This window comes from Kogia breviceps, chromosome 7 (genome assembly GCF_026419965.1).
Source record: "Kogia breviceps isolate mKogBre1 chromosome 7, mKogBre1 haplotype 1, whole genome shotgun sequence".
In the NCBI taxonomy this organism is placed as follows: Eukaryota; Metazoa; Chordata; class Mammalia; order Artiodactyla; family Physeteridae; genus Kogia; species Kogia breviceps.
Window position 1 is genome coordinate 47,821,060 of NC_081316.1, and position 26,587 is coordinate 47,847,646.

The window sequence follows — 26,587 nt, forward strand, 5'->3', positions numbered from 1 at the left end:
AGCCTTCCGCAGGAGCACAGACACAGTTTATTTATGATAACGAGGCGAGGGGCAGGGTCTATGAGCAGAGATGCCATTAGGTGGGGCAGACGGGAGGGTAGCCTGTGCAAGTTCTCTCCTCATGGCTTCTGTCTCTTCTGTGCAGTAGGAAGCAAGGTCATCAATGAGAGCAGTTGCTACTAAGTGAAATAAAATCCCCTAAGAGAACAAGTGAAATCTGAAAAAGAATATATATATATATATATATATATATATATATATATAACTGAATCACTTTGCTGTACACTTGAAACTAACACAACATTGTAAATTATCTATACTTGAATTTTCAAAAAGACAGAATAAGTGAAATAATTCATTTTTAGAAATATAACTCAAAGAGTGATGGTGAAGTGGTCTACTGGGTAAGAGTCTGCTGAAAACCCTTAAATAATGAAATTCATATGAAATGCCAACTGAAATTTGGATAACAATAAGCACACATGTGATGCTCTGAATGTTCTTTATTTTCTAACAACTATTTAAACCACTCAACAAAATGCTCTGTAACATAATTTAAGAAAACTTCTGCAAATTTTAGTGTAGAAAGTAAACCCTGTTTACCTACCATCAAAACATCATGCAAACACTTATTTTCTTAGAAGCTATTTAGCTTTGTGGTATTACTTTCAGGTGATGGTACATTTTAATTCCATACACCACAATGAGCATTCACTCCAAGCACATAACTCTTTAAAATAAAACAACATACATTTCTTTTGAACCATTTCAGATTCAGTTGTTTGGGTTTTTTTTTTTTTTTTTCCATAAGTTATAACTAAACTCAATCTCCTTCCCCCAGTCACAGCCTCGAGCTCATGGCAGATTTGTACAAAGTACACCAACGACTTCTCAGAATCCTCCGCTAGGGATGCCCGTGGTTCATGTCATCACAGGTAGAAGAGAGAATTGGCTAATTCCAAACTTGGTTCTTTATGAGTGCTTTGTGCCACCAGAAAGGTCAGCTTGTGTGCATACTGACACGGGGCTGGAACACTGATTAGGCCCTAAGGAGGAAAAAGTATTGGTAATGATTAAGAGGAAAACTTCCTCTTCAAAGTGATATTTTTTTCCTGAGTTTTTTCATCCACTAGTTTTATACACGATAGAATGTAAGTCAGTTGGAACCAAACTCAATCAACATAGGGCACCCTTGCTCCTGGGAACTTAAATTCACTGAGCAAGACGGGAGAGCGGAGAGGGCCAGTCTGGCTTCCCGGTGCTGGGACCTGCAAGACACACGATTAGGGCTGATCTAAGTTTCCTATGACTTGATGTTCCAAGGGGCTCAGAGCAAATCTTGGCTTTGGACTTGGTGAGCAGCTCTGGGCCTAACGTATAGGAATACAGAACAGAGCCAAGCCTGTGAATTTCCCACCAGACGCAACATCTCAGTTGTCTTCAATTGCCTCATCTGTAACTTGGAAATAACAATACCCTGATTTCCTCCCAGGCTGGCATAAGAACATGTATATAATAAAGTCTTCTAGAAAAATTATCAGTGCTAATGCATTATAAGAGTTACTGCTATTTTATGCCTATGATAGAGTGGGTTTCATCCACTGTGGACTTAAGAAGTCATTCATTCATTCATTCATTCATCCCTCCTTTGTGGAAACTCAGGCATTGTGCCAGGGGTTGGGACACAAAGGTGAATCGGGTGACAATTCCCTGGTAGGCACCTTGAGTACCACTCTGTACCTAAATAAACAGCTGTCACTCACTGGCCAGTTGTAGTAGAGGTGGCACAGTTTGAATGTGAGTCTCTGCATGTGGTCGGGCTTCAGGCCGTTATCATCATAAATGACATTATAGTAGGTGGGATTAATGGTTCCCCGACAGGCAACCTGGCTGATCAAGTAAAAGTCATACCTGAGGGAAAAAGAAGGACTGTGAGAAAGAAGGCTCGCAGAACAGGACCAAACCTGACCACACACAGTCAAAGCTTTGTTAAAAACGGATTTTCTAACAGACTTGCCATTCAGGCCGCGTTGCTCCTGAATCCACGATGGTGCCAAGTGGTGGGTTCTGCAGAGTTCGGCCTGCTTCCGTCAAGAATCGTGGCATGCACTTCTTCCTGACCACAATCACTGACAGTTTGGGGCTTGGAAAAAGAGAGGCAAAATAATAGATAAATAAATACATAAATACATAAATAATATGGAGAGAACTAAACCAAGCCATGCAACTTTCTATTTATTTATATTTTGGGGGGTAATTTTTAAATGAAATAAATTAATTGATCAGAGAAACATTGCAAAACAAAGAAAAGAAAAATTACCCCCAATCTCCCCTCCCCCCGAGACACAAACAATTTTTAAAATCAAGGATTGTCTTCATTTGTTGCAAAAGTGTGGTATGCTCAGTCATTTGACCGATTTATATCACTGAAGGGGGACAGGGTAGAATGGTTCACAGGACAATGAACTACAATCAGCACTTCTAAAGAAAGATCTTCCAGAATTATCTGTGGAGACAAGATTTTCCTCCCATTAGCAATCATCTATTTTCACCTTCACTCTTCTCAATTTCTGAATAGCAAAGGAAGAACCAGAAGTTCCTCTTACTCCTCAAATCAACGCTTCTGAATCCTGCAAAACACGCACCTGGGAGGATTGATGGACAGTCCACATACACATATGGGCCAAATGCTAAATGACCAAGTGTTAAGTCAGTATTTGGTAAAATCCAAATCCAAATATTCACCCATCATGGAAGAAACCTTTAGGATGCAAGGGTCACTGAAATTTCACGTTAAGTGTTTTAATTATTTTAAAAATACATTATTAATGTTTTCAATCTTGAAACTTTTTAAAAGTTGATGTTATAGTGCAGGAGAACTAACTCCTTAGCACAGTCAGATGCTAAATTTACTCCTGCAATCCCCAAATTGAATGGAGGTGATTCTTAATAAAATCTAACTAACCCAAGGTCAGCGGGGAATGAGAAATTTTGGCTCTGATATTTTGGATACAGCTAAAAGTGGTTCTGCCTCCAAACTATGACGCTCTCCCTCCTTTCTGATGGTCACTAATGAGGTCAAGGCTCAGCTCCTTTGGGGCTCATGGTGGCGACACTTTGGTTGACGGTGGTGACAGTGTAACCCTACAGACCAAGCTCTATGCACAACAGAATAAGGTGCTTTCTGAGGATTTTAAGAAGCCAACTTAAGATCGTCATCCTCCTCCATTTTCTAGTTCTAACATTTTTCTTGCACTTAACACTTGACACAGTCATGGAGGAAAATATACCAAGACACTGAATCTAGAAATGTGACAGCAGAGCAAGGTACTTCGTGTTTAGCATGGTCTGATTTTCATATGCAGCCCAGCTTTCACAGCACACACGCCACTCTCAGCACCTTCTGCAGACCTGAGCTGCGCATCAGTGCCTGCATGTCAGAGGCTTCTGCCCTGTGTGTTGATTTAGGCCTCAAATTTGAAACCACGGCTTGTTTTTTCCCTAGCATGTTAATAGGTATGAAGCATCTTCACCTGCCAGCAGCCCTGCAGGCTTCCTGCTGAATCTCAGTGTCAGGCACTCTGGAGGATTCCCGCCTTCTTCTGGTGCCCCGACCCAGGGCCCCCAAAAGCTCATACCACCCAGACTATTTACATAATACCATCCCAACTACCCTCCAATCTAGGGTTGGTTGTACTCGCATAATGCAGAAACGGAGTGAAACTTAACCCCATGGAAAAAAAAAAAGAGATGCTGGCATATAGTAATTTTAATAGTTGCGATGAAAGTGCTAGAACTGGAAGTGGGGAAAGGATACTAATTTGATACCTGGTATTTGAACTTGCTTCTGTCACACCGCTCAGCAGCTGTGGAACTTCATATTCAATGAGTGTTTTTAGCTGACCATCCCCTACACCGGCACGGTACACAATTATCCGTGCTGGCAAACCGTGGTTATGCTTGTACCATCTGTTCAGTGCCCCTGCAGGATTTGGTGTTAGTAAGAAAAGAAGGACTTGCCTGATGCCAACAAAGAATAACATTCCCATATATTTCAACATTTAAATAGCTTGCTAGTTCAGACCATGGTAAGATAGGGTAATACCTAATTTGGGTTGTATTTGCAATAATATAAAAATGGATACCTTTCCAGAACATTCCTACAACTCTGCTATTTAAGGAATCATTATGGTTTCTATGGCATAATATATTCTCAAACTTAGCATATCTCTTTAGTAAAATTTTAATATTTAAGCAATAAATTAAAATTTAATTCATGCAATAGACATACAAATTTCCCAAACCCAAATTAATACTAATTTAGTTTCTTTAAATCTATAAATCCTCTCAATAAGGATAGACTGGATAATTTTATGTAAATTTCTTCTCTAATGAGCATAAATATGAAAACATAAGGAAAAGACTTGGCTGTCCCTCTAAAAGCATCTCTTCACATGGATTCACCCATCAGTCTCGCTGACAATATGAACTCTGAAAAATTTCCACTCGCTCTAAGAAATTGCCTAAAAAGCAGAGACCAGACAGTAACTCCTACCCAACAGAAACTTTTCATAATAGCTACTAAGGTTTTGAAGTGAGGGGAAAGTAATATGATAAAATATTTCTTTTCATGCATATATGGCACCATTGTTTTAGGAGAGTTTATTGTCCAGGAAATTCATTTTAGTTTGATAGAAGATGACCATATATGTAAGTCCACTACCAAAATATGTCACCAAGTTCACCTTTTTTGGAAACAAATATTTATGACCCCCCAAAGTTTATAGTTGGGATGATACAAATCAGGGAGTGATTTGCACAGGTCACATTGCTAGGGAGTGGCCAAGACAGATCCAGACCAGGATTGGAAAGGGCATGAGAACCCCAGACGCCCTCTTTCTACTGCACCCCACTGTAAGGAGGGTACCGTCCCCATCTGCTGTCTTCCCCCCATCTTCTCCTGCCATGCCACACGTGATTTGTCAGCATCCCCATCCCAGTCCCCAAAGCTTCTCTCCTATTTCTAGACCTAATGCTGGTCTGTCATAATCCTTGCTCCTCCAGGGTAGGTTTATTTTGACCTTCAAACTGCTTGCAAGAGCCACCAGCAGCTACAAACTTTTTTCCTCCTGGCTTTTAGTTTATCACACACAGACACAAATGTAAATTCTACAGAGCCTGTCTGTTAGCTTGAGGTAGGCCACAACTTCAGAGTCTCCTACTGGGTGCCAGTCAACTCAGGCAGGCTTGAGGAGTCTGTTTCCACCTGTCTGGTCTGCTAGAGGCTTATGAATTTGGGGTCTGAAAGAACCGTGTCTGGAGCCCACCCCCATTGTTACATTTTTAGTACCAATCATGAAAACTTTCAAGCAATCTGCAACATCAGCCGTTGTTCTCTGAAGGATACAGCGGGAGAACCACCTAAAGTAAGCAAAGAACAAAAGTAAAGTTCAATTTCAAAATCTCTATTCTAAGCATGCATTAGTATTAAGAAATAGACATAAGTAAATTAATGTTCATAATTTTATATACACTGTATGATCACAATTATATTAAAATGCTCTCCCTCACCCCCACCCCCACCCCCAAATAAAATTTATTGATATGAGAAACTAAAGCACAGTGCTAGCATCAGATGTCTCTGGATTCAAATCCTGGCTGGTATACTCACCAGCTATGTGACTCTGCTATGTGAACCTAAGCCTCAGTTTCCTCATTTGTGCCAAGGAAATTTATAAGATAGTAAGGTAGTTAGTACCTCATAGGGTTGTTGTAAAAATTAAACTAGATAATATATATGAAGTACTTAGCACAGCACTTAGTACATAATAAGCATTGATAAATAGAGGCCACTACATTATTGTTATAAGGGAATTTATTAGTTCAGCAGATCTACTTTAAAAATATTCAAAGATTTCTCAAGCATAAACTTCATTTCTATAGGTAAGCTTTTGGGAGTTGAAATCTTAACATGATTAACTTATTTAGACTTCAGAAGCAAGTTCTCTTGCTAAAATTATTCATTAAAAGCACTTAGAAAATGAAGATCATGACTTAGTGGTATATATGTGTCCACATTATTCCAGTTCTCTAAATCTGTGCAATAATAATGATGCAATTAGAAATGCTGCTACAAGCCGGAAGTCCCTTATGTGCTTGATTAAGGAAGTGACACACAGAACAGGGATCTCATACAACCTGGACTGAAGTCAGAGGCATGCAGTTACATTGCTGCTTTTCCTGTTTCCCACAATCCCAAATATATACCTGATCACAATTTAGTGGAGTAAATCACATAGCTTAATTCTAGGAAGAAAACATGGTTCAAAACAGCCTCAAAACACATTGTTTAGTTACGAATATTGAAACACTTCGAAGAACTACAATTTAACATGTACTATCAGTCAATGCTTAATGTGTTATCCCTCATCCTTGCCTATGTTTTTAATAGCTGTGTAAACAACCACCACATCAAGTTTCTGCAAGCATTAAAAACAACAATAACAGCAAGCATGTCTTGAGCATTTACCGTAATAGGTAAGTGACATATCAGGATATAAATCAAGGCAATCTGATTCTCAACTGCTTGACATCGTGTATGTAAACTTCCTAGTATGGAGCCCAATACAGTGCAGGTGTTCAGAGAACAAAGGCACAAGAATTTCTACACGGCCATCATTTGGGGAATATGATTTGCATACGAGCAATAGCTTGTCCTAATGTATATATAAAAATAGTTTTTTAATGAAGCTACATTTTACCCCAATATTATCCATCATATTTAATATATGTAAGTATAATTTATGACCATAAGTGTCCATATTTTAAAAATGAGTGAAGAATACAAACTATTCCTTGCTGTAAAGTCTTTAGGTAAACCATAAGTAATAGTCTAAATAACTGAAGAATATGTTAGGGTAATTTTAAAAGTACCTGGTGATTCTGGGGTTAATACTGGCCACAAATCCAACCACCACCATTCCCTGGTTGAATGTATCTTTACAGACATCAATACCAACCACCATCAGGGACTTTAACTGTAAAATTAAAATTTTTCATGATTTAATGGAATGAGGTATTTTCCCAAGCAATGATATAATATGAAGTTTTCAAAAGACTGTCCCTAGTTATTGAATTATTTAAGTTAAGCTACGTGCCAGGGAGATCAAGGTCGAGATGAGGCAGATTATTAAACCAGAAACCAGAGAAACTTAAAGATGGAGGGAATAATAAGAACCTGCTTCAAAAAACACCAAAAAACAAAAAGATGGAGGGAACAATATAGTACATACTTTGCTTACGAGACTCATTGTAATAAAAAATGGCCACCATCCTTTATGGAGGTGGGCGAGGACCATCAGTGGCTCAAGAGATTCTGGTAAAATGGTCCGTCCATTTATCCTCTGTCTCTAGGCTGAAGGAATTTGAAGGGAAATTCCATTCCTCATTCTTCAGCTCTCTAAGGAATCCTCACTTGTCTATGCCCTCCAGGAGGGGCAGCTGGGGGTAACCTTGTACATCCTGGTTAAGGGAATAGGCAACATTCCCTCATTCCTCACCCTCTTCACTTCCTCCCATGGTGTCCATAGTTCAGGAAAGAGGAGAAGATTTTCTCAGTTCCCAACACAACTTGGAGGTTTGTATCACAGGCTCTGCCGGTTCCCCAAGCTCTGGCGGGGAGGGCATCCCATCCAGGGTGCAAGGCTACTCTGCAAAGTATCACCCTGCTGAAAGCAGGTAAAGGCTGAGGCCATGGAGCACAGATTTTAAACCACGGCTGGGAGGCTCCAAAACAAGTGCCTCCGAGTCGATGCCAAACTAGATTCTCTTTCACGAAAGATTCTGTTATTAGCTTAACTGAAGCCCCATGAGAACAGGGGTCACGCCTCAACTTCTGGATACCCTCCCAGTGGCTGGTGTAATGGAACCCAGAGCAGACAGACATACAACCAACCAAACCAACCAACAAACAAAGCAAATATTTCTAGGATCACGTGAAAATATCTCCTCCTACTTTGATTTAATTTTTAAAATTCATTAATAGATAGATTGATGACTAAAAGAAAAAGAGTGCCGGTTTCTCACAGGTATCTCCACAGCCCACAGCTCGCCTCCGAGTTTACAGGTCATTTGCAAAGCAATCTTGGTGGCAATACTCATCATCATCCCCTGTTTATTCAACGTCTGAGCAAGCACACACTGGCTGGGGACTGGGCAGTCGGAGCTCAAATATTTTTTAATGGACTCATAATAGCTCTTCTGATTAGAAGGCAGAATACACATTACCTGAAAGAAAAAAAAAACAGGAGAAAAGAAAGTCGATTTACTTATGTTCAGAGGAAGCTTTAAAAAACATGAATATATGGATACAAATATCTTTTGCCCTTAAGTTCCCAAGAAGCAAATATTAACATACCCACTGTTCTTCTCTTTTTTTTTTTTTTGGCCACACCACACAGCCTGCAGTATCTTAGTTCCCTGACCAGGGATCGAACGTGGGCCACGGCAGTGAAAGCACCAAGTCCTTACCACTGGACCACCAGGGAATGATTGTCCCTACAGTTCTTCTCTTAAATGGCCTTTGAAGAGCAATGAATCTAAGCCATCTGAAATGCCTTCTCATCAGCCATCCACTCTGCAAAGCCCTCCTCTAACCCTACCACTTCCTTTGGCTCCTCCTTCCTCCTTGCTTCTCTGCCAATTTGATTCTACCAGTCTCCTCAAATTCCCTTCCATCCTAGCTCTTCCTCCAGCTGCCTCCCTTACTGCACTGATCCTTCCCGGTAGCTCTCCAGCTATCATCCCCACTGCCTCCTCTCCAACTTCATCCACAGATAAGCAAAGCGGAGAATTAGCTTAAATTGTGGTCTTTTTCCCATTAGGCACTGGACAGGCAAAATAAAAGGAAGAAGCAACAACACGTTTTTTGTTAACTTGGACTTGAGTGTAAGGTATGAGGGGAGCGAAAACAAGGAAAAAGAAGCTTCAGGTGCTCTGGTATTTTTAAATTCCACCCTTCTTTTCTCTCTCACTGCCTCTACTTCCCATCAGGTACTTCCCTCACAGAAGGACCCCTCCTGGCCTAACTCCATCTCCCGCCTATGTTTTATTCTCTACTTTCAAAACACCCAAATTACAGAAAAGATAGGCACTGTCATAATGAACAGAAAACAATGTGATTTTTTTCACCTATATGACTGTTCATTATCATAATGTCAAGGGCTAAAATTATTTACACTTAATTATATAAAGTTGGGAAAAATATTATTAAATTATCAGCAAAATTCTCTTAGGGGGGCTTCCTGCCTTCCATCCCATGGGTCTGGGGCTAAGCAAGGTAGGTGGCAGAACAAGAATAGCCCAATGAGGACCAGGACCTAAAGAAGGTGGGAGTCAAGTGAGACTGGTTACACACCAGGGATAAAGAAGTAAGCAAGTATGTGGAGAATAATAAGGGCCATGTTTCTCACTATTAGAGAGATGAGGTACAAATATGGAAAGGGGGAACTCTTTCCTGTGGCACTGGTTTGCAACTGGAGGCGTGAACACGTTTTTAATATTTAAAATTTTAATAAAATATTTTAATATATACATAACTATATAGTAATAAAATAGATGCAAGTGTGTATGTATATATATGCACACACATACATATACGTATTTCTTAGCTTTGCCTATTGGGGAAGCCTAGGGGCAGTGACACCCCAGTAGCAAATAAACACACCCAGTGCCCAGATCTTGGTTTCTAAATAACTGTTCTCCACCAAAAGGAAACAGGGCTCATTGGGAAAACATACGATTCTAGAGTTAGACAGCAAAACTTAGATTAACCTGGAATGTCTTATTGTGCCAGACAGTAAGGAAGTGTTCCAAGAAAGATGGGAAGGTGTCAAAAAGACACAGAAGTCAGCTTGAATGGGGCTCCCACTGGCAAAACAAAGGACAATTTGGATATCAAAATAAATAACAGTAGTGATAGACTATAATATAAGCTGGTAAATAAAACAGGAATCCATGAATCCATACTGATGTAAATAAGTGAACAAACAAATGGGAAGAAGAGAAAGCTCTTCCTTATAATGCCAACTAATAATTATAGAAGGAAGTACAAAATTAGAAAGGCACCATTTGGCAACCATCAGAGTCCTAATGGATTCAGACAAGAATTATCAATGGATTCTAAAACTAGTAGGAAAAGTTTGATGAGGACCAGGATATTTACATAGTCTCAAAGTATCTCCCTACCCACCCCCCCAAAAAACCCTGATTAATTACAAAGAGAAAAAGTGTAACTTTACAATGGAGAAAATTGACAGAAACCACCCTAATCAATGGAGTACCGCCTGGTAAGATGCAGTAAGAACACAGAATCATTGCTGTGATACTCCTGCCAAAAGTGCATAACCTGAATTTAATCATAAGCAAACATTAGACAAACCCAAACTGAGGGACATTATATAAAATAACTGGTTTATGCTCTTCAAAACTGGAAGGTCATCAAAGTCCAGGGAAAACTATGGAACTGTTACAGACTCAAGGAGAGATTAAAGAGACAGGGAAACTAAGTGCAACATATTAGATCCTTTTAACAGAGAAGACATTTTGGGGACAAATGGAGAAATGTGAGTGGAGTCTGTAGATTAGCTAGTTGTACTGCTCCCTGATTTTCATGGTTGTTCTATGGTTCCATAGGAGAGTGACCTTGTTTGCACGATATGTGTACAAATGTATTTTTTAAAAGGTAATGGGCATCACGCCTGTAACTTACTCTCAAATGGTTCAGGAAAAAAATAGATAAGATAGATAGGAAGGGAGGGAGGTGGAAAATGATAGAAAATCATAAATATAATAAAATGTCAAAAATTGGGGAATCTGGGTGAATGGTATATTACAGTTCTTTGTACTATTCCTGCAACTTTTCTGTTAGTTTGATTTTACTTTTTAAAGTGAAAAATAAATGCTCTTAGGATGATAATTTCCTGTATTATAACATCCTTACGGGCCATATTTTTGTGGAAACAAAGAGCTAGCTAAGCTGCTTTGCATGCGCTATGAAGAGGAAAGTTTGGAATTGGGATGAATGAGCTAGGGGGGGTCAGACAGGAGATGGGACAGAAAAGCACTGCAGTACTGTGGGAGACTGAGAGAACATTTCCAAGAAACAGGAAGGATTGAGAGATTTTTAAGAAAGGGATGTCAATTTTAACTTGTCTGGAATGTTGACATGTGATATAACCATGCCTTTGCCCCAAACCCTCAGCAAAGTCAGATACATCACACACACACAGAGGACAAACACATACACAAACACATACACACATACCACACGTACACACACACACACACAATACTTTGGGAAATGAAGCAATTGTGGGTGTCCCTCAGGGTGATGCAATGCAGCAGGAAAAGGCACCCATGAAAAGGGACAAGAATTCAGAGGAGGCAGGGACATGGGGCCATAGGTGACATGGAAACACTTAAACCTTCCAAGAATCCCCTGAAACAATGGGGAGAACAGAGGGTGCCCCAACACTTATGGGATAAGATAGGAGTCAATTTATCTTAAAGCTTGAGTAAAAGATGATCCTCCCAGTAAGTTGGAAAATATGTAGACATCCAAGAGGCCGATACAGGAGTAACAACAAGTATTTAAAAATTAATATTAGAAACATGAAAGGAAAACAAAATATTGATTAAAATATCAAGATTAATACTTTCTTGGGTGCTTGGGGAAATGCACAGCAATTTGCAAACATATCATGGGAGAACATGTTCAAATTCCTTCTTTCGAGCCTATTAGATATGAAGAAAAAATTAAAATTATACCTCAAAAATTATCCTGTACTTACCAACTGAACCTCAGGATCAACATATTTCTGTATAGCGTGAAGAAATGCAGCTGGATTTTCTTGTACTTTTATGCTACAGAAAAAGATTAATTTTGAAAATGCATAGTTCCCTTCTTAGTAGCACATAATCATATAGAACTAAAAATAATATTAGTTGATTTGTATAACAGACTATAATTTGAGGAAAAAAATCATTAAAGTGAAACCATTCGAGTCTAAAATTGCTTCTCCCACACAATACGCCAGAAACATTTCATTACCATTTTTATTAACTTAAAAAATAGTTTGGTGAAAAATGAAATTTTCTCCGATGTAGAGTCCCTACAGATTCTATTTGAACAACAATTCTGTTGTTCAAAATGGAGTTGAAAGTGAACTTCTGAAACCACAAGCCTCAATATCAAATGACTGAAACAGAGTTCAAGTTAAACTGGGATTAACAATTCTCTAATTCTGAATCTCCCTGGGAACTTTAAAATAAAAATCATTAGCTTACTGAGATCAAGATATTCAGCTTATCTGTATGATTCATACTAAAACATTTTTTTTTTCCTTAATGGAACACTGTGTGGAGCCTGGAATATTTAGCCATAATCAATCAATCAGTGGACAAGTATCAATACTTATCAATTATCAGTTCTGTGGTTACATTATATTAGGGGCCAGATGCTACAGAAAAAAATTGCCACGCAGAAGAATTTTTAGATCTGTTTTCTTGACATAGGTTCAGCCTCTCATATGTATATATAATTGGACTTTCCCAATACCCAGTGGCCTTTTGAAAGTAGACCAGAAGGTGGCAGGACCACTGTCTGCCACTTGCTGGTTCTAACAGGAGTGGCCAGCAACGTTGTTTCAGATGGAAGAAAACTACACATATAAATCTAGTAAGTAAATGGATACCTCATAGGGAAAAAAAAAAGGATGGACTAAAATATGAGCTTTCAAATAAAACAGGCCAAGAACCGAACACGGGCATGGGCTTGTTGGAATTTGGGTGACAAAGAGCCTGTGATGCCAGCCCAGGTTCTGGGACTGTGGCTTTTCATGAATCTTTTCCTGCCTTCTTACCTCATGGGTTAAGAGAAATTAGAGCAGGTGAAACTCAAACCAGGCCATTTGTTAACAGATTTGATAAGAGAAGAATTCTATACTACGGTGTAAAATGAGACTTGGGGAACAGCTATGGTTTTCAACAATGCTTATGCTGCTGATGTAATTAATTAGTAACCATGTGTTTAAAGAATAACTTCCCACCCTGCCAATTTAGGACATTTGCACCTCCACTACAACAAAGAAAAAGAAGTATCTGTTGCTCTTTTTTATGCATAGCGAGCTCAATGAAGTAAGGTATGACCAACTTTATGGCTTTTCTAAAGCAAAACAATATTCAACTTCGAGCATGGCTGTATATGAATGGATCCCTTATTAAATTGAAAGCATCATATTTATCTCATCCCATGCAAATAGCATAGCATTTAGTATATAGTAGCAGATACTCAATAAATGTTCAAAGGCTAAATGAATGACCTGGTTCTATCAGAAACTATCTAGATGACTAATCTTATGCTACAGGAACAGAATAAGAAAAGCTTATTTCAGATCTATTCTTACATTAAATTTTAAAATATAAAATCTATCAAATAAGTCAGGAAATGCAACATTTATTTGTTAATATCCTGTTTGCTTTTCAGTTTTATAAATAAGTGATATGGAAGAATTAAGAAAAGAAATTGAGGAGGCAATATATGGATTTATTAAGGATTTATACCCCAACTAGTACTGGAAAGACGTTGAGATAATGAGAGTACTGCCTAGGAAGAACTATGAAAATAAAGTTTTATAAAGACCAACATAAAATACATTTCAACTGGATAAAAATTTAATCATTGCCAAATCTATCTACTTATAACTGCTTGGCACTCTACGTTAGGAAACTTTACTCACATTAAAAAAAAAAAAAAACACTTTTGTAGCTATATCAGCCACCATCTCCTATCTTTTAACCAAACCAAATTAATATCTTAAAAAAGTTGGAATGATTTTCTGCATCTTCTCACATTTTGGGGTGGTCCACATTAAATCCTATGGGCCTTCCAACTCTTCTCAAGCAGTTCAAAAAGCTCTCCGTCACACTTTCAGCTCTGTTGCTACATATAACCAACCATTTATTCAAAGACTGCGCACTTAAAATCTTGCAAGTTCGCATATCCTTGGACCAGTCAGCCGCAGACACAGGTTGACACTGAGAAAAATAATGATTGTGAAAGGATTGAACAAATTTACTCAGAGAACAATTAAATTAAAAAGACAGTGTGGAAATAGTTCATATTTGTCATAACAGAACTGTTTAGTACAGTTTGCTATTCTCAGACTTAAAACACAGATACAAGCGCTGCACATATGAACACAACACATGTGCTTCCTGGGAGTGGAGGTATCTCAGCATCATCCCAGGTTAGCCGTTCCTTGCCTGCAGATCCTTGGCAAGTCCCTTTACTTCACAGGGCTCTGCTGTGGGCAAAGAAAGGTGTCTGGTTCAAATCTCTAGGTTCCCTTCCAGCTCTAAAAGTCTACGACCTTTACTATGAATGGCTCAAGCTACTGGCTGTCCAGTTTGGTCTCTTTGCTTTAGGTACCTAGATATCTCAAATAGAAAACGCGGATGACTGACACAATGCAGGTCATCATACTGAAACTAGCAAACCCTACAATTAAAGACTATACATTATGCCAAGAGTAGATACATCCAGGAGCAAAGATGAGGCCAGGACACAAGCTCCTTTCTCATTCTTTGGAAGGTTCCCCAGGTGACCAGCAAAAACAAGCTCCCTGCCTTGAAGAGGGGAGACTTTAGACTGGTCCCTAGCCTTCTGTTTATATCCATGGACTGGAATCAAACGGTAATGTTCTTGGTGTGGTAAACCAGGAAGAGTCACTGTTAGAATTTTTAAAAAAACACTGCAGTCTAATCTCTTGCTACTTAAAGTGTTGCCTTGTAGCAGCACGGCTATCTCCTGAGAGCTCGTTAGAAATGCAGAGTCCTGGGCCCCACCCCAGACCCACTGAATCAGAATCTGCATGTTAACAAGTTCCCCAGTGCTTCATCTGCACAATACCGTTTAAGAAGCATTGCAATCCCATTGTTTTACAGGTTCCAGAGACATGGCTGAAAAGGGTTATGGAGCCAGCTGGTGGCACTGAAGGTTTAGAATACTGCTCTTGTCTTTGCAACCAGGGCCCTATTCAGGCCCTGACTTCCAGGCCCCAGCCAGTCTCACGGTGGCCAGGCAGGGGCTCAGCTTCAGGAAGCGACCTTAGGCCTGAGAATGAAGGGGAAGGGCTAGGCCTCCATAAAGGCTTCTGTCTGGAGCTAGGATTCATTCCTTCCCTTTACAACTAGTGTGAGGAGAGCCACAGCTCTCTCACCTACACTCCTACCTGTTATGGGCTGGCAGGGGGCCCAGGACAAATGGCCACGGCCCACTCTGAAGCCTGTGAACCTTTAGTGTACTGAGTTCCTCGAACCCAATTTCCAGAAAGCAGGATCAGCTGAGAAGTCGAGGACACAGGCACCTCTAGCCCACCCACCATCACCTCTAGGGGGCGGGTTCTCCACTTTAGTGCCCCTTCTCCTATGGAGACCTGTTTCCAGGCCAAAAAATGCAAACAAAGCTCTGACAAATATGACTTTACCTAGAGATGATGAGACAGACCATTTTAAATATTTCCCATCTCACTTCACGTGTGGAACTGAAACTGAGTTTCTCTTTATTGACTCCTGAACAAGATCTTAATGGCGGGGGGTGGGTCTGCATTTTAGAACTTGACAAAGTTTTGTTTTGTTCTGCTTTTAAAGTAGTTTTTCTTCAGCTTCTCCAATAAGGGTTTCGCTTGTTTGGATAGATTATCAAAAAGAAATGATGAGAGGGGCTTCCCTGGTGGCGCAGTGGTTGAGAATCCGCCTGCCGATGCAGGGGACACGGGTTCGTGCCCCGGATCCCACATGCCGCAGAGCGGCTGGGCCCGTGAGCCATGGCCGCTGAGCCTGCGCGTCCAGAGCCTGTGCTCCACAATGGGAGAGGCCACAACAGTGAGAGGCCCGCGTACCACAAAAAAAAAAAAAAAAAAAAGAAAAAGAAATGATGAGAAAAATCTCCATTCTGCCAACAAAAAAACATTCGTTTGCTCAGTCATTAGTTTTGACATGTTGGCTTACTTATTATATCAAATAAAGGCAAGAAGAGTGCCTTTAAAAATGAAATGTAGGGCTTCCCTGGTGGCACAGTGGTTGAGAATCTGCCTGCCGATGCAGGGGACATGGGTTCGTGCCCCGGTCCGGGAGGATCCCACATGCCGCGGAGCGGCTGGGCCCGTGAGCCATGGCCGCTGAGCCTGCGCGTCCGGAGCCTGTGCTCCGCAACGGGAGAGGCCACAACAGTGAGAGGCCCGCGTACCGCAAAAAAAAAAAAAGAAATGTAATTGGCTTTAAAAATGGGCAAAACAGAGGGGAAAAGTAGAAAGAGAATGTGCAATTTTTGCATAAAATAGGTTCATTTTAAAATGGAAGTCCCAAAGAAGCAATGATTTGTCTCTCCAGGTTTCAGAATGCCTCTCTGCCTAAATGGCGTGACTGGGATGGGCTCTGTGCAAATTTCTTCATGTTTATGCCAACTGAGCAGCATTTTACTTTGGGGAACAAAAAAGAACTCAGGTACCAGGAAATATAGTCTATTGGAATTAATCTTCAGCAGTTAAAAGAATTTTCTCAGGTACCATAGATTTTTTCTTAAGTGATTTAAGAGTACTACAACACGCAATAATAGGTTGGCATGTTTTGATTGCAATGGCTTGAAATACCATTTTCTAACGCATCTTTAAATGTGACACCACATCACGTTGACTGACCTAAATTATGTCTGCTGGGTACCGCTAAGCCTTTCAAAAGTACACTCGGATTAAAAAGGAAAACAGAGGGACCTGGAGGTTTAGAACAAAGGAAGGGCAGGGACATGGCCATGGAGAAACCAAATGAATATTCTATTATAAGCCCCCTAGTCATTCTGGCATATGATCAAACTGACACACATTCAAGAAAATACTTTTAAATGAAAATAAAACCACTGCACTTACTATGTGGTCTTGTATTATTACTTTTTCTGAAGGCACAACCCGGCCAGTCAGAGACATCTGGCATCCAAAATACAGGCCCCAGGTCTCCAGCTCAAAACGAGCATCCTTGTTTCTGTTGATAGAGTTGAGTTTTAAATCATTAAAGGGCTTACTTTATAAAGAATTTTAATCATTAGAGATAAAATTACAACTTAATTATTCAGACTGATTTTTCTAGGGTTCCTGACTTCTATTTCTACTCACCACTTTTTTCCCTGCTCAAGAGAATTACAGGAAGACTGCACCCGTAGGGGACACGCAGGGACGGAAAGGCTCCCAGTGTGGCTCACCGGTTAGCAAAATGGAACTTTGAGCCAGACAGACCAGACTTCAACTCCGAGTGCTGACATTTAATAACATGTGACCTTGAGCAAACTCTGAAATCTCTTAAAGCCGTGGTTTCCTTATTGGCAAAAGGTAGGACTAATTAACTACTTCATAGGGCTGAGGTAAAAATTGAACATGACAATGCAATGCACGGACAATGCTACCACACCGCCTGGCACATGTTAAGTGCTCAATAAAGGTGAGATATTATTCCTGATAACAAACTTATCACTAAAGAGATATTGTGAAGCGTCTGGATGTGGAGATGTCCCTGTACCTCTGGATATCATCTGCGAGCCTGGCCAGGCGCTGCTGCCTTCCCAAAGGAGTGAGACGCGTTTCTTCAGCCACAGCCTTCATCAGCTGGAAATCAGATGTTGCCTGGCCAGGCAGCCCTATTCAACGTGAATGAAAACAAAGTGAAAAATGAACAGGCCTTGATGTAACCCCAGCCCATCTCAGGCACAGGGTAATAAAAGTTTTCACTTAAACTGAATCAGATTCACTGTCTGGATAGCACCATCTGACAGCAATGCAAGCCACATGTCATTTAAAATTTTCTAGTAGCCACATTAAAAAAAAGCCAAAAAGAAACAGATGCAATTATTCAAATAGTATACATTATTTAACTCAATATATCCGAAATATTATCATTTCAACATGCAGCCAATATGAAAAATTTGTTAATGAGGTAGTTTCCCTTTTCTTTTTATAGTACGTCTTAGGCATCCAGTCTGTATTTGACACTTACAGCACTTCCCCATTCAGCCCCTCAGTCGCACCAGTCATGCGTCAAGTGCTCAGTGACCACGTGTGGCTAGAGGCCACCATGGGAACTGTGCAGACCTGGGATGTCATAGTACCACTAAGAATGGGCATCCCTCCCTGCAAGGATGATGTGCTTGTTAGCTTTTCTCATCACAAAAGAAATACATACACATGATAACTGATTCGAGCAATACAAAGTGTAAAAAGTAGAAAGTCCACCCTTAGTCTCACCCTGGTAATCAGACGAACATGATTAAAAGTACCTGAGACAGTTATTCAGATTCTACTATAGAGCGAAGATTACCTTCTGGAAGCTTACGCGAAAAGAAAATAAGGAGCACTTTGGCACCATTCAAAGAATATACCTGAAGAAAATTAAATCACGTGGCTTCTTAGCCTAGTGAAGTTCAAAAAATGGGGAAGAACAGCTTGGTTTTAGGAAAATATCTGGGGACCATTTTAACATCAAATTAACTAATAGAATGCACGAGATAAAGGAAATAGATAGCTTTCACTGTGCTGAGCAATTTCCAAAGAGCACACTACCCTTCCACTTCCTCTATGATCAAATAAATAACTTAAGGGTCATCCTCCATGGGTTAAATTAGTGCTCTGGTACTCAGCTAACTTAAGGCGGTTCTACGCACTGCAAAGTATCAGGAATCTGTGACTGAGAGCCTGACAGAGTATAAAACATAAACATCACCTGTTAGAAAGCAGAGCTCGGGGATCAGGTGGGCCATCCGAACCTCAGCGTCATCATTTCTCTTGCTTTTCAACAGACTAACAAGCACTGGCTGGTTTAGGTCAGATAAGGTAATATCATATTGCTGTAGGATGCAAGATTAATGAGGGAAAAGTTAATATGGAAACACTGTAAAACGAGTATCCTTGCTTATGAGCAACAAGGTAATCCCCAAATGAATAGATAAGCAAATCTTTTCAAGAGGAAAAAGAGTTCCTACTAATCCCTACGGTTACCTACTCATTTCTACTTCCTTCCTAGGACCTACCTCTTATATCTCAGGGTCAGTTTCATGATTTTAGTATGTTTTATAATGCAATGCTGTGGTTGTTGTTTTTTCCATTCATTCCCTTGCTCTCTTCTGAGTTTCATCCAGAGACAGAATAGCCTTCAGCTGGCTCCATCCCTAATGCCATGACCCCACTGCAGCATTTCCACCATTGGAGACTGAGGCAGACTGCCCCATGCATAACTAACTGGCTCTAAGCAACTGTGTTCATTTTGAAAAGACCTATACACAAGTTGGAGGCAAGGGTTATGTTGAGTCAACCTCAGATTTCCCAAAAGGGCACAACTGTCCTTCATTCCCAGGATAGTAGGATGTTATAGGGAAACAGCTTTGAACTCCAACAAATGTAAATCTGATCCCCCAGCTCTTCTATCAATATCTACTTGGACTGTGACACTGGGGAAGTTACTTACCTTTCCTCATCTATGGCATGAGGAGAACGGTAGCTAAGAGGTGTCCCATGTAAACCGCTAGCAGGGTGTCTGGTTCATGAGTCCTCAGCAATCATTAGTTCCTACCCCACCCCCTTTCCCTTTGTAAACTTGAATTTCAACATTCTCACCTTGCCACGAGTTCATTTACCTTCCAACGGCAAAGTGTCCAATGAACACTCATTGCCAGTATAATTTACTCAATACTGATGACAGAACAACTGGAATTATAATTTACCAACTGCCTGGGGACTATATGACACTGACATCAATAATTATAATTAAGGAAGCCAGCAGTGGTTGCTTCTCTAGTCAATAAGGACTTTAAGTCATTAAAAACAATTCAGGAAACGTGATCATTGCAACAATGCTATGGCTGAAAAGCTTGGAGAAGCCTTCGCAGAGAGTTTTTATACGTGACTTCATTAATTCACATCTCGTGCTTGCTATATTCCAGGAACAGCGGGGGATACAAAGATAAAAGAGGCACAGTTCCTACGTTTACACATAACTACATTATCTACAAAGCAAGGTAGACCAGTAGCACAAATAATATATGCTAAGCACTTGTATTTTTCCTCATTTAGTCTTTTTTAATGGATGTGTACTATGTTTTTTTTAATTGAAGTGTAGTTGATTTACAATGTTGTGTTAGTTTCTGGTGTACAGCAAAGTGATAGTTAAAAACACACACACACACGTATGTATTTTCTTTCAGATTCATTTCCATTATAGGTTGCTACAAGATATTGAATACAGTTCCCTGTGCTATACAATAGGTCCTTGTTGTTTATCCATTTTTTATATAGTAGTGTGTATATGTTAATCCGAAACTCCTCATTTATCCCCCATCATTTCCCCTTTGGTGACTGTAAGTTTGTTTTCTGTGTTTGTGAGTCTATTTCTGTTTGGTAAATTAATTCATTTCCTCCTTTACTCTTAACCACTATGAGTCAAACTATCATCATCCCCTTCACTGATGAGGAAACAGCATCAGAAATTAAATAACTTTCCCAAGGTCCCATAACTGTACATTAGCACTGCCAGGATTCATCCCTGAAGACTTGGGAACTTCTGCTTGTTACACCACTCAGGACTGGGTCCCTCGCAGGGAGTAGGGAACAGGGTGGTAGTGAAAACAATTTATGGCTGGTAAATCAGGGAAGGCTTCGTGAAGGAGGTAGAATCCAAGAGAGAACCTTGAAGAAAACGTGGGAGTATTACAAGTTCCAGGAACAGCTCAAGTAAAACTGGGACATGTTCCAGGAAGTGGATATTCCATTTACCTGGAGCATGGCCAGGAATTCTACCCACTAAGCTGTGTCATCAGCTGAACTTTACTCTCTCCTGTGCCCCAATTTTCTTAGTGTTTGAAAATATTTTTTCATGATAAGATAAAATAGAGAAATATAAAGGTCAATATCAAGATATCTTCCACTTTGAAAATTGACTGCATAATAATTTAGCATTCCTTTAGCATTCCAGGACAGAGAGGAGGACATTCTAGAAATTGGCACCATTTTCTTTCTTTTTCTCCCTAATTACAATATAATATGCAGTGAACCACAACTCATTACGCAGGAAAGTGAGTGGGATTTTATCATGATTCCCTTTTCAAAATGTCACGGGTCCTAAAATGCATCAAAGAAAAATGAATTTAACTGTGCAGAAAAGAAAAAAACAAATGTTTAACAAACTTTGTGTTCGATAAATGAACACTAATGGAACACATTTTCTGCACAAGACGCTTTGCCAAATGTCAAATGCCATCCGTGTTCTATAAGGAAGATGTGTTCTAGAAGCGATGTGGAATGTTCTACAAGTGCTCAGGGACGAGAACAGCTAGCTCTTCTGTGTGACAGGGAGCAAAGTCAGAGAGGACTTCACTAACGAGATGACATTTGACCTTGAAGAGGAAAGGTACAGTGAGGCTTTATGCCAATGTCTCTTGAACATGAGCAAAGGCTGAGTGACAGCAAGTAGACTGGGGTGATGGCAGCAAGCGGTGCATGGTGGGAGTGCCATGGGAGATGAGGTCAAACTGTGTGATGCTACAGTTGAAGAAGGGAAGGCTATTACCCAGTGCCCATCACCTGCAGGAACCGGACTAAAAGCTCTGCATGGACTATTCAGAGCTTACACAGCACCATGAAGGCAGGCGGATGACTCCCTTTAGAGACAACACTCCACATTTCATGATTCGCCGAAGGTTACACAGCCAGTACCGGGACACCCTACTCCAGAGCTTACGCTCTTCACCACATTTCCGGGCAGCATTTCAGAAAGCTCTCTCTGAAGGCCATGAGGGTGATGGATCCCAGTGAAGAGAGGGCTGGGGTAAGGAGATCATAAAAGGGGACAGAAATCCCCCAGATGGAAATCCATGAGAGGTTCTGCACTAATGCAGTGGTAACAGGGCTGAGGAAGGGATGGGGTCCAGGGAGAATTCAAGGATAACGGAGGCAGAACTCATCTTGGTGACAACTGAACGAGGAGGTGATGGTAAAGATGAGGAAGGATGCAAAATGTCTTCCTGAGAGGCAGAATTCCCAAGGAGAGAGGGAAGTGGGAAAGACAATGAATTCAGTTTGAATTATGTGAGTGTGAGATGCCTGCAGGATATTCATGCAAATACAGTCTGAAACGGAGATGAGGATATAATTTAGGAATGAGGGCAAGGCAAAAATACCATATTTGAGCAATCTCAAAATATGAAGAAAAGATCCTCTGCAGGGGGACCATGGTGAATAATAGCATTTAATGTCTGGGGGAAATGAAGAAGGAAGATGTCAAAAGAGGCTGAGAGGGCTTCCCTGGTGGCGCAGTGGTTGAGAATCCGCCTGCCGATGCAGGGGTCACGGGTTCGTGCCCTGGTCCGGGAAGATCCCACATGCCGCGGAGCAACTAAGCCCGTGAGCCATGGCCGCTAGGCCTGCGCGTCCGGAGCCTGTGCTCCGCAACGGGAGAGGCCACAGCAGTGAGAGGCCCGCATACCGCAAAAAAAAAAAAAAAAAAAAAAAAGAGGCTGAGAAAGAACCACCTGAAACCTAGCAGAGAATCACCAGGGATGGGCGGAGGGGCCAAGGAAGAGGAGTTCAGCTCAGTGGGAGTGGTTACTAGTGTCCAAAGCCACCAAAAGCCCCTCCGAATAAGAACAGTAGCTGAATTTGACTTTGGAGAGCTATTTCCATAGCGGCAGAACGGGGTACCAGACTGCTGAGGCTTCAGGAAGGAAGAACTGAAGAGGTGCTTGGAGCTAGTTTAGACAACCTGCTAAAGAAATGAGCTAAGGAGGAGAGAGAGATCGCTTTTCCTGAAGGTATAGAAAGGTCAAGGCAGGGTTTTTGCTTTCTGTTTGTTTTTGTTTTTAAAACAGTGAGATTTTGGAGACTGAAATACGACTGCACATTAAAGAGAAGGCACCTCTGAAAGGAACTGAAGTTGGATGGTGGGGATGAGGAAATTGTCATCACTGTGAATCAAGCTCCCAGAGTCAGCAGGAGATTCCATCAATAAATGTTTGAGTACCTACTAAATGCTACCCTGGGCATCCAGAAATCAAGAGCTCAGCATTGAGGAGGGGAGTCAGACCATTCATGTTGGAGGGGAGTCAGACCATTCATGTCCTGCCTGTGATAGTTGGCTGCAGCTAAGTGCAGGGAGGGGACCCGGAGGAGAGCGTCCTAGGGCTCCCTTAAGAATTGACTGCTGAGCTGAGTATTGAAGGGTGTTCAGTGACCGGCTGGCTATGAGTGGGCATCAAGGAAGAGGAAGCAACATGTGTGAAAATGCATAGGGGGGTAACTGACTCGAGGAACCATGAATGGTGGGCACAGCAGAATCCAAGAAGGAAACAGGGAATGGTAAGTGATGAGACTCAAGAGACAGGGAGTGGCCAGATCATAAAGGACCTGGGGAATTCTGCCCAGGAGCTTAGATCTGACTTCTAAAGCAACAGAGAGCCATGGGAATTTTTTTTTTTTTTTTTTGCGGTACACGGGCCTCTCACTGTTGTGGTCTCTCCCGTCACGGAGCATAGGCTCCGGACGCACAGGCTCAGCGGCCATGGCTCACGGGCCCAGCCGCTCCGTGGCATGTGGGATCTTCCTGGACTGGGGCACGAACCCGCGTCCCCTGCATCAGCAGGTGGCCTCTCAACCACTGCACCACCACGGAAGCCCATACGGGAATATTTTAAGCGGGGAAGTGACATTATCAGATATGCTTTAAAGGAGGTAACTCAGACTACAGGAAGGACCACAGGAGACAGGATGAGGGTCTGAGCCAATCCAGGAACGGTGGAGATGGAGGGGAAGGGACAGATCAGAAAATTATGTCAGAGGGAGACTCAGCCCGACAGACTGGGGGACTTGTTGGATTGGAAAGGAACAGGGACCCTCCTCTGAGCTAAGCAGAAGGGAGATGAGGATGAAGGAAGACAAGTCCCACCTGCTTGTAGTAATCCACATAGGTGATCTCAGAGCCATCCCGCTTCTGGAAGGTGTGCGTGGGCTTCACTGACCAGTCAATGTCATCGATGCGATAGGTTTTGTTATTGTATCTGGTAAATGCAAGAAATCTTTAAGTTCTTCTCCCATATCCTACAAGGTAAGTGGCTCTTTCACTATACTTTTAATGCAAAGTATTATTCTCAAGAATTTCAGAAATTATGAAAGATAATAACTCAAGAATAGCCACTTTAAAAAAAAAAGATCAGCTCTTCTCTGAGAAGAGCATTAATTAACTCTTCCGTTCACAAGGAGGACCTCTTCCGGTGGGAGAGTCATTAGACCACCACGTGCTTTTCTCACTGAGATACACTGCCACTTCAGGTAAATCATTCTTAAATGTTCAAAGGCTGAAGCATGGCTCAAAACTTTCCCATCAGCTTCTGGTGCCACTAAGATTTTTTGAACTCCCAATTAGTGCTTCTGATAAAAAGCACCCCAAGCAGGCTGATGGACCACCCAATTCTGGAAGCCTGCTTCATCTCCCATCTAGGGCTGGCCCTGGGCAAAACTGCAAAGCAGGTCGGCTAAGATCTTTCTAAGCTCTTTCTTCCCTTCATCAGGCACCGTGTGGCCTGGAACATTCTCTCATGCCACCACAGCCTTGGGACAGAAACCTCCTTGTCAGGTTTCTTCCAGGCTCTGGGTACCTTGCAAGGTGACTTTGAAATAGTGTGATAACTTAATCCATGAAGAGCATGACAGGAGAATAAGGGGGCGGCGTGGAATTCAATCCACACCACCTCTCTACTCTGTAACCCAGAAAAACAACTTCAAGTGGAAATTCCAAGCCAGACTAGGAGAAGACGAGTGGGTCCTCTAAAAGAAGTGTCCGTGGACTATAACAGCAGCATAGGCGGGGCTTTTTGGTCCTCACGAAGTCACCTAACTGCCCATGTCCCGTACAGTTTAAATGCGCATTGATGACAAATGTATACACAGACAAACCTAGAGACTTGAAAGGTCTCAGCCTTAACGGCCTCATAATCTTATAGCAGAGATGAGACACGGACCTGATGTTCTGTCCTGTTGTTACTGAATCAAACTTGGGTCTGCTCGCCCACGTGCAGTAAAGCCAGTCTACTGACACATCGGGCTGTGGTGAAGGAAATGTGCATCAGATACTGTTACTTGGGTACTTCAGAGAGGAGCTAAAAAAGAGGATACGGGGCAGAGGTCTGCCTGGGAAGGCCCCATAGGGACCTGCTTGTTTACACTGTGATGTAATAAAATGAAATAAAATGGCTCTAAAGAGGTGGCTTACAAACACTGGACTTTGGGAATTGCCTGGCAGTCCAGTGGTTAGGACTCCGAGCCTCCACTGCCAAGGGTGCGGGTTCAAATCCCTGGTCAGGGAACTAAGATCCTACAAGCCGCGTGGTGTGGCCAAAAAAAAAAAAATGAAAGAAAGAAAGAACGAAAAGCACTGGGTTTGGGGAGCAGCACAGGGGTGGGAACTGAATAATTCCAACTCAGTGGACAGGTAGAAGGTGGAAGCTTCAGAAAAGCAGTAATGTTTGAGCTGAACTTTGTGGGAGCAGAATCTAAAAGGCAGAAATAGGGGTGGGGGAACCAGGCAGAGGGGCTGGCGCAGCAAAATGCAGACCACTGGAGGTTAGGGGAGAAGTTACGGCAGGAGGTAAGGAAGGACCAGGTCAGACTGTGGACCACCAAGCATGCCCCTAGAGGAAGCCTGCACTCTAGACAACTGAGAACGGTCAGGTCTATGACAGGTGAGTAGACTGATCAGATCTGGGCTCAGGCCAGTGCCCTGTTCCCACATGGCACACATAATGCATTCTCCAGAGAAAAGTCTATTTAAATGCAGGCTTTTACCTTGTAAGGACAATGAGCCCAATCAGCTGTTTCTCACACATCTGGGGAAAGCAGGACATGCCAGTTTTGTGGCAGAGATCCGTCATGAATTCTAGAACAGTCTCATTCCTGAGTATTTTATAACTCACGTCAGCACCAAACAGGAGCCTGCCTTCAAAATGTGACACAGAAATGGCAAACCCAGGCCAAAGGGACAATCTTAAAAAAAAAAAAAAAAAAGATAATTTTTAATAAATAAAAATTTTTTTTAAATGTTGTATCAGGAAAACAAACATTTTAAAATGGTGACTTTACATTCCAATTCTCTAGATTTTATGAAACAATTTTTCTTTAATCTGATTTCTTTCAGTGGCTGACTTAACACTTTAGTTATTTCCAGCTGGAGTGTCCTTAAACATATATTTAGGATAAAATACATTCCTGTAGAGCTGCATTTTTTGACCTTGATACTACTGACATTTGGACTGGATAATTCTCTGTCAGAGGGTGTCGTGTGCATCGCAGGATGTTTAGCAATACCCCTGGCCTCCACCCACTAGATGCCAGTATCAGCCCCCAAACTGTGACCACCAAAAATATCTCCAGACATTGCCAAATGTCCCCTGGGGAGCAAAATCACCTCTGGCTGAGAGTACAGCTGTAGGATTAAAATGTTTATGGGG

The 26,587-nt window shown here is 41.4% G+C and overlaps 1 protein-coding gene across 1 annotated transcript in view; it reads right to left on the bottom strand.

Annotated features, from left to right (window-relative positions):
* Positions 1-489: 489 nt before the first annotated feature.
* Positions 490-26,587, bottom strand: part of PIWIL4 (piwi like RNA-mediated gene silencing 4) — a 77,820-nt gene continuing 51,722 nt past the window's right edge. The window contains exons 7-20 of the mRNA XM_067038270.1: positions 25,926-26,123; positions 24,031-24,142; positions 18,823-18,946; positions 17,626-17,743; positions 16,983-17,094; positions 13,910-14,094; positions 11,850-11,922; positions 8,086-8,286; positions 6,934-7,037; positions 5,351-5,421; positions 3,829-3,982; positions 2,018-2,143; positions 1,764-1,911; positions 490-1,046 (exon numbers count right to left, since the gene is read on the bottom strand). Of these exons, the coding sequence (XP_066894371.1) occupies positions 930-1,046; positions 1,764-1,911; positions 2,018-2,143; positions 3,829-3,982; positions 5,351-5,421; positions 6,934-7,037; positions 8,086-8,286; positions 11,850-11,922; positions 13,910-14,094; positions 16,983-17,094; positions 17,626-17,743; positions 18,823-18,946; positions 24,031-24,142; positions 25,926-26,123 (1,843 nt within the window). The 3' untranslated portion in view covers positions 490-929. The remainder of the gene's footprint in view (positions 1,047-1,763; positions 1,912-2,017; positions 2,144-3,828; positions 3,983-5,350; positions 5,422-6,933; positions 7,038-8,085; positions 8,287-11,849; positions 11,923-13,909; positions 14,095-16,982; positions 17,095-17,625; positions 17,744-18,822; positions 18,947-24,030; positions 24,143-25,925; positions 26,124-26,587) is intronic.